We start from the raw sequence: 8,452 nt of genomic DNA, 5'->3' as shown, positions 1-8,452 counted from the left end.
TCCAAAATAAGGTCCCATGGGCCGGATTCAGAAGCGAGTGACTTAGGCTCTCTATATTATAGTTATAAAACTTTTTGTGAAATACTTGAAATTGTTAAGACTCAGCTTGTTACCACGAAATGATAATCCTCCTTTGTTTTCATGGTAACTGAATTTAATTGGATGACATGTTTATTTCAAAATATTTTTTTCATTGTTTTTCTTTCACTTTTATTTCATGTCAAGTTTTAATCATCAAATGAAAAATGTTAATGAAATAAACGTTGTTTTAATATTAATTATTTAACAAAGTAAAAAAGTAAAACAATAAAAACAACCAGTTCAAAGATTCACAAATTTTATTCTGACTGATGAATCATACATAAGAACCTTAAAATCACACAACAACACTGACAATTCAAGAGTCAATAAGTGATCCATAATAGAAAGCCATGACTAAATCTATAAATACTTCAGTAGATCACCTGTGTAGGAATGATTGAAACAGCAGCTTCACCAATACAAGAGCTGACACTTCACAGAGGAAGAATAAAAATAATATTAATCAGATGTGGTTTGAAAAGCCAACTAAACCCAGAGGAAAACATTTATTAAAAGGAAATCCCTTAATTTTACCCAAATACAGAATCACAAAAGCATTCTCACTCCCAACATAGATTCTTTTTAGTTACGTAGCGTAGCTTTACATAAGTTAACTGACATAAGTAACGTGGTTGTTTTAACCCAAACCACAATCTTTTCCAAAATCTAACCAAATTGTGACGTTTCACAACGTTAACCACTAGTTTTATTTTGAAAGTCTAACTGAACGTTGCATATTTATTCTTGCTAACTTGACTGTGGAGCCCAACTCGTTAAAAAACAACGCCAATGTCCATATGTGACAAGTTGGGAGCGAGAATGTGTTATCAAATAATGATCAAAAAAATTAATAAAATAATAATAATAATGAATATTTTTATTTATTTAATCAGTTTCATTTAGAAGGGACAGTGCACGGTAATAAAACACTGAAGAAAATCAGCCAAAAGACTATTCTTCATCTGTAGTCCCTGGACAGTTGTTACATAGTCAACCTAAAATGAAATTATTTAATTAATTAATAATTCAAGTCAAAATTATGAGAGGGTCCACCATAATTTAGATAAAAGATGTAAATTATTCAGAAGCGTTGATTTTTTCGTTGATAAACTTTGTCAAAGTCTAAACTCAGTAACAAACAAGCAGTGAGGGTGAAGCGCCCGAAGATGTTTACCATGTTCACTATATTAGTTTAGCATGTTAGCATGCCAACATTAGCTCATTAGCAGTAAACACAGCTGAAGCTGATGGGAATGTCATTAGTCCTGAAGGTATTCGTAAATAAAATGTTGGACACTGATGGTGGCGCTAGACGGAAAGTCAGAGGATCAACAAAGTTATTACAGTTCATCCTGATACACTTCAGTCTGGACTTTTAGAGCTAAAACACATCAGTGAGTCACATGTGGATTCTGAAAGTAGTACCCAATAAATGCACTTCCGCCTGTTTGTTTGGTAGACACTTCAATGAACCACTGTTTTAGGAAATTACTGAGCCTTTTTTGGACAAAGAACAAAATTGCAAAACATCACCAGAGTTCCCTTTAATGACCCGCCTCGACAGACGCAGACTCCAAAAAAGATAGCTCATCTGGATTTCAAAGCAACTGCCTCCTTTCACTGGAGAGAAAGAAAGAAAAACAGAATAATACAGGTTTATTGTGTAAAATAAGTCAAGTCAGTATTTATACAGCTCAATAACACAGATTTGCCTCAGTGGACTTTACAGTCTGTCTAGCATCAGACACCTTTATCCTTACATCCTTGATTCACATAAGGAACCCCCTAAATAACAACTGACAACACATGCTGTGTGAGATTTTCAACTCAAGCGTGAAATTGGTGTGGCACTTTGTCGCGATAGTCTTCATATTTATATGGAGAAAATTAAGCGAGGAAGGACAAATGTGTCTGTTACTTGATTCCAGCTATCGCGGTACTTTCCTATGAAAGTTAGCATTACCCTGATCGAAACAAGCATTTTAAAAGTTGTAAGCTTGTCATCTTGCTGACAGACCTGACAAAGCATGATTTCATATTTAAACAATTCTGCATCATGATGTCGTTATTTCAGCATCAGTTTGATCAGTTTTTTGCAACTAAATCAGAGTCCGGCGGTCAAACTCCTAACAATCAGGAAGAGGAAGTTTCAGTTCAGATCTCCACATTAAAACCAGTGAAGTACAAACACAAAGTATCGCTCATCACATCGATGCCACTTTCAGCAGATTAGTAAAGAACAAAGCACGTCTGCCGCTGAAGACTGAAACTCTTCCTTCACGAGGGGTTATGCGCAGGCTGCTTACCTGTCGGGAGGTGGACTCTGAGACCGTCTGCAGCGCTGTATGATGGCGACGACGACGAGGGCCACAAGCGCCAAGATGGAAATGGCCAGAATAACAAAGGTAGGGGCTGAACAACAGGAGAGAGAGAAGATAAAGGTTTGATGCATCAAAGACGAAACATCCTGTGTCCATCCCTTCTGTGTAGTTGGTTTGAATGCTGACATGTAGAGGACGGACATTTGTTGAATTCATCGTTTTTATTTCAGTCAGGACAACTTTTCTCAGAGACTGATATTGCAGCATTGTAGTTATATTGGCGGTGTGGCTCTGCCCTTCCACGTGCCTGTGTGGAAAGCTATACGGCAGGAAGAGAACCTGCCTGCCCGTCCATACGCATACATGGAAAGCCAGAGGCAGAGAGCAGTAGTACAGAGACCCTGTACAGACCAGAGCAGGCATGCTGAATTACGTAATGATCACTTAAAGCACTGAAACACTGTGTTAAACGGGCCCTGGGCTGAAGACCGTTACTTGTCAGGCCTCTGCACACATTTGGGCTCAACAAGGTTATTATAGTTTGGGATTTTTCATTATTGTTTGTATGAATTTTTTTGTATGAATGGGTGAATGTGATGTAGTGTAAAAGTGCTTTAAGTGGTCGGAAGACTAGAAAGGTACTACACAAATACAGACCATTTAACATTTTAAGTTTCTTTTAAGTAAGTAAGTGTTTTTATGATAATACCTGTAGCATCACTGGGGACAGAAGGTTAAAACAACAACAATTCTAATTTACATTTAAAATTGAATGAAAAGCACATGCAAGTAAATATGACAAACTATAAACTGTAAATATAGTTACCTGTCTCTTCAGAAACAGTGTCTGTAGAATCTGACAACAGGTTAAAATGTTATTTAGAGTCGTATGATACAGGAATATTTGCACATGAAAAAGCTGCTCTCAAACTTAACATATAATACAAAAAAGTCACAAAGGTTTTGTCATTGTTGCAACAACAAGCTGTTTTACGACACACAGCAATAAAATATGTTTTGTTTATACTAATGATCCCTGTAGAATCACCGGTGACAGAAGGTGAGGTGTCTGGTTGAAATGAACAATTCTAATGTTTATATTTAGAATGAATTAGACACATATGCAAGTAAATATAACATACAGTAAATATAGTTACCTGTTTCCGTAGATTCAGGTTCTTCTGTCGTCTCTGTAGGAACAGTGGCTGTTGAATCTGGCAACAGGTTAAAATGTTATTTAGAGTCGTAGAGTTGATGAGATAGTTTTAAAAGTGAACATAATGTTGGCAACACAGATGTGTTATTATCTTTCTCCACAGCAGGTTGATTGGTTGTAGCAACTGCTTTAAAATATACAGAAGACTTGAGTTACTATCAAGGTTTTCCGTATCTGACTATATTTAAACAAATTATGTGCAAAGCAAATGAAAATGCACTGAACTTAAACCCCTGTCTTAAAAATAGAAATCAGTGTGTAAGAACTGAAGGCATTCTAATGTCAGAGTGCCCCAGGGCTCTATTCCTTTTTTCAGTAAGGTATGTTTAGTTTTAAGCCTGTTTGTCGCTAGCCAAAATTAATATCCCAGCTAATATCACATGTTAATGTGAATTACAGATGCATGTTGCTAACCAAGCTAGCAGGCACCACCCTCTTGTCAAAATATGGTCACGTCTGTTTCCAAAAACCAAGATGGAGTATACAGATAGAGTCTGTGGTCATATATAAATATGAAGACTGCTAAATATGCAGGTGCAAAGTTTTGTTACCTTTAACATCACCACAGAGCATTTCACACTCGTCCACAGTCGAAAAGATGTTTCCATTAGAGCCACAGCCGCTGAAGGTAAATCTCTCACACCGCTGACTCGACTGGTTGTAGAAGAATTTGGTCATGTTCAATCTGCATGCACCATACAGCATGGGCCGATAACAACGGACTGGCGGAGACAAGATGGAGGAATAAATTGATGTATTAGTAAACCTTGCACTGAAGATATTTTGATAATTTAACCAAACAGAGGGTTAAGTAGCTGTTAACCAGTTAGCTAGCGAGTTATTTGGGTCTTAACAAAATGATGTGTGTAATTACCAGTTTCTGATTTGATAATGTCACCTTTAAGTCTTATTTATGACAACGGATGTGTTTCAGTCTCTGCTCATCGACTGACAGCTGTGGGGAGCTCTAGAGGATTAACACCCGCAGTCGTAACCAGATTCTGCTCTGATACTGAGCCATTTATTGAAAGGAGGAGCTCAGAGTTAGTAATTAAAGTAAAGCGAGGAAGTTGAACTACCTGGTGAGTTCAGGATATATGTGTCTGTTACTTGATTCCAGCTATCGTTGTACTTTCCCATGACAAGTTAGCATAGCATAGCCCTGATGGATCCGACTGCCATGTCGAAAACAACCGTTTTAAAAGTTGTTTACTAGTCTTCTTGCAGACAGACCTGACAAAGCATGAATTCATACGTTGAACACAATCACAGCAAAATGTCTATTTTAGGTTCATACCGCTGTAGGTAGTGAACCAAATATTTACTCACACAACGAGTAACGCAATGCAAAAATTGTTTTTTTGTTGTATGTGAACGTGCTGTGACTGAGCTCGATCTGAATATATTTGAGAGGTCTCTTACACTTTTCATTGCAGAGGGCTTCACACCCCTCCTGGGTATCAAACGTGTTCCTGTTGGACCCGCAGCCCCCGTAGAAGCGCTCGCACCTGAAACTGGTGCTGTTGTAGAAGAATCTGGGAACCCCCGACTGACAGCTGCTGTAATTCATCAGGTCATAACAGCGAACTGGTGGCAGACGGAGAGACGGCACAGATCACTTTGTCGTGCCTTGTCAACTTGGATTTATTTTCATTTGCAGCTATTTTTCTTCAAACTATTCTGTTTTAAGGTAAATATAATTGACCATTTGCTTAGCCCCGCCCACAGTACCTGCTACTATCCTCTCAACCTTTACGTTCTCACAAGGCACATACAGAAAATAATTTTTCTACTCCCACATGCTTATGCTGTTAGCTAATAATGTGCTCCACTTGGCCTCGGAAGTAACACTGGGTTACTACTGTGAGCTAGTTGGCCAGAAAGCAAGGAAAAAAATGGTTTTAAACATTAAGCCATACTTTACAATGAATATAGGTTTGGTCTTACATCTCTCCTCAGCTACTTCATGTGCGCCTTTCTTGAGATCTGTGGAAAAGAAACATTTGCAGATTTTATCATCAGAAACAAGCTGGATTTTCCTAAAGAATTCATCATCCTCTGGGTTTCCTAATAAAAAACAAAATTGCTGTCTACAAGAGAGAAGCCTTCCTGAGGATATAACCCTGGTAAACTTTAAAAAAACACAGGGCAACAAACGGGGAACAAAAACTCTCTATAGTCACTTCAAACCTTTTTATGCTAATTAACTGTAGCTGTTCATAAATAATTGAAAATATTCAAAAATGCCCTCTCTTACGATTCCCTTTAAAGGAGACCTGTTATGCTTTTCCATATTTTATGACATCTACAATGTTATAATGTTGGATGTTCATGTTAAATATGGTCAAAGATTCAAAAATGAGGTAGGTAGGAAACATATTTCAGCCAGTCGTGTGGTTCCACTGATGTAAGGGTCTGTGTTGCATGCGTAGTAGAAGTATAACCGGTCGGGAAAAACGCTTTTTAAACCTTAGTTTGGGGCAAAGTTGTCAAACTTTTTCTGCCATTTTTATCAGATTTTACTGCTGATTCTATTCATGTAGTTTTTATGTCCGGGTGACCAGTGAAAGTGCAGCTCTGGCTCTCTCGCCATTCACTCAGACAGGAGCCTGGTCTTGTTAGTCCGAAAAAGCTGCCCGGAGACGTTGCCAAGATGGCGGCCGAGAGGCATGACTTGTCTAGAAGGACTTCAGCAACGGCTCTGTCTGCCTGTTCCGCCCAGCGACAACAACAGCCTGGTAACATGGTTCAGGTCTTGGCCAGTCAGAAGACAGTGGGCTTTGAGAGGGGGGGCCTTAAAGAGACAGGAGCATTTGCAGCTTGTTTCAGACAGAGGCTGAAATGAAGGCCTACATGAAGAGACAGTGTAAGAAAACTACAATATATGACTGGAAAAGCAGATTAGTAGGTCTGCTTTAAAGAATTCACTATGATCTGACAGCAGCACACTGGATTCTGTGACCTGCAGCACAGCAAAACCCATCTGATGGCTCTGTAGCGCCCCCTCCTGAGGAGAAGGTCTGCTTTAACTCTCAGATCTTCTAAATCCGGACTTAAGACATTACTTTTTGCCTTTTCATTTTATTAAACTCAATTTGGGACAGTTTATTTCATACTCAAATCCATTTAGGTCATTTTGCTCTTTGTAAATACTCTTAATGTGTCATTTTGTATTTCCTTGTGTTTCTTGTCTTATTGATTTTCTGTCTTATGTAAAGCACTCTGCCTTGTTGTTGAGAGGTGCTGTACAAATAAACTTGCCTTGTGCAGCTGAAACTCAGCCCCCCCGGGTTTAATGAATGTCACAGAGCAGAGAGTCTGTGCCGAAAGCCCGACACCCTTTCAGCTCACTCTCAGGACAAACAGGACTGATTTAAAAAATTGTTACTGATCTTTGTCTCTAGTCATTTGATAGTTTGACTTACTGACAGAGGATTTTCTCTTTGCAGCTGTAAACAGAATACATGAATGCATCTTACCATTGCAAGTGGTGGTCTTGGGGTAAACCCTGATCTCTGCACTGGGATCTCGGGGGTATGAGTATTGGCTCTGGTTCAGGCAGTTGACCAGCAGACACTGACCTGGGCCTGTGAGAGGTCTGGCCACCACGGCCATGTGGCAGTCAGGCTCTGCAAAGCAATTCAGCCGGCAGCTCTCCCCGTCCTTACTCTCTGGCAGCCGGACCAGATTGTAGATTCCGGACACGAGGCACTGCGCTGGCTCTGGGACCTGGGCCAGACCGGGCCAGACCAGGAAACACACCACCAGCACACAGAACCAGGAACCAAACAAACCCTTCCTTGCCATGGCTTCACTCTCCCAATCTTCAGTTCAGATGAAAATGTGAACAGATTTTGTGGCTAATAACTAAAGTTTTCTAGTATTTGACTATGTGTAGAGTCTGATGACTTCTACCTGGACAGAGAGGAAACACTTTCTGGTGTGCTGGTGTTGTGTCATGAAACCTGGCCCTACCCACGTCATTGAACATTGCTGAAATATTCTGAGAGGGAGTTGTGTCTTAGTTTCCTGTTAAGAGGTTCTTATGCCTGTAGCTAAATGTTTCTAAATAGGTTGACTAACCTGAATTTAAATGCTCATTTAATAAGAGAAGTTTCCAAAACTATTTTCATAGTGGGGGACACCCAAAGATTAGCCGTGTCTGTGTTGAGCTCAATAAAAAGGATAAAATAAAGTCAAACAAGATCGGGAAAGGTTTTAAGAAGGGACTTAAAAGAGTTCACTGACTCAGCTGACCTGATTTCCTCGGGCAGGCTGTTCCAGAGCCTCGGGGCCCTGACAGCAAACGCTCTGTCCCCTTTAGTTTTCAGTCGAGACTCTGGAACAGACAACAGACCTCTGCCCGAGGATCTCAAGGTACGTGCTGGTGCGTATGGGACTAAAAGGTCAGAAATATAACAAGGCGAGAGGCCATGAAGAGCTTTAAAAGTGATCAATAGAATTTTAAAGTCAATTCTAAAACATACTGGAAGCCAGTGTAATGAAGCTAAAATAGGAGTAATGTGGTCATATTTCTTTGTTCTGGTTAAAAGCCTGGCAGCTGAGTTCTGGACAGTCTGGAGTCCATCAATAGATTTTTGGGTTAAACAGGTGAAAAGGCTGTTGCAATAATCCAGGCGTGATGAGATGAAGGCGTGTAAAATGGTCTCGGTGTCCTTAAAAGTTAACATAGATCGACTACTACTATCAAACCAAACACCAAGGTTCTTTGCCACAGGCTTAATGTGATTTACTAGGGAACCAGCAGATGGCAGTATTTGATTTGCCATCTGCTGGGACCCGATGACCAGGATTTCTGTTTTGTCTGAGTTCA

At 39.7% G+C, this 8,452-nt stretch overlaps 1 protein-coding gene across 1 annotated transcript; it reads right to left on the bottom strand.

The window, feature by feature from the left end:
- Window positions 1-214: 214 nt before the first annotated feature.
- On the bottom strand, window positions 215-7,908 carry LOC119882589 (papilin-like). Its single transcript, XM_038692686.1, has 8 exons — window positions 7,098-7,908; window positions 5,566-5,604; window positions 5,041-5,205; window positions 4,170-4,340; window positions 3,560-3,616; window positions 3,229-3,258; window positions 2,388-2,493; window positions 215-1,701 (listed from the first exon to the last, which is right to left on the bottom strand). Exons 1-8 carry the CDS (start codon window positions 7,423-7,425, stop codon window positions 1,680-1,682), a joined length of 918 nt encoding a protein of 305 aa, XP_038548614.1. The 5' UTR covers window positions 7,426-7,908; the 3' UTR covers window positions 215-1,679.
- Between the last annotated feature and the right edge of the window lie 544 nt (window positions 7,909-8,452).

Source organism: Micropterus salmoides, unplaced genomic scaffold (assembly GCF_014851395.1).
Source record: "Micropterus salmoides isolate LMB-PRFRI ecotype aquatic unplaced genomic scaffold, ASM1485139v1 Ms_hic_scaffold_3, whole genome shotgun sequence".
Taxonomy (NCBI): Eukaryota; Metazoa; Chordata; class Actinopteri; order Centrarchiformes; family Centrarchidae; genus Micropterus; species Micropterus salmoides.
Note: the sequence above shows the minus strand (reverse complement) of the source record. Positions and strands in the feature narration are given on the sequence as shown.

Coding starts and splice junctions, on each gene's coding strand:
- LOC119882589 (XM_038692686.1), bottom strand. CDS start 7,425: ATGGCAAGGAAGGGTTTGTTTGGTTCCTGGTTCTGTGTGCTGGTGGTG. Junction 4,341..5,040: donor AGCCCTCTGCAATGAAAAGT/GTAAGAGACCTC, acceptor TGTCTCCGCCAG/TCCGTTGTTATCGGCCCATG. Junction 2,494..3,228: donor CACTGTTTCTGAAGAGACAG/GTAACTATATTT, acceptor CCTGTTGTTCAG/CCCCTACCTTTGTTATTCTG.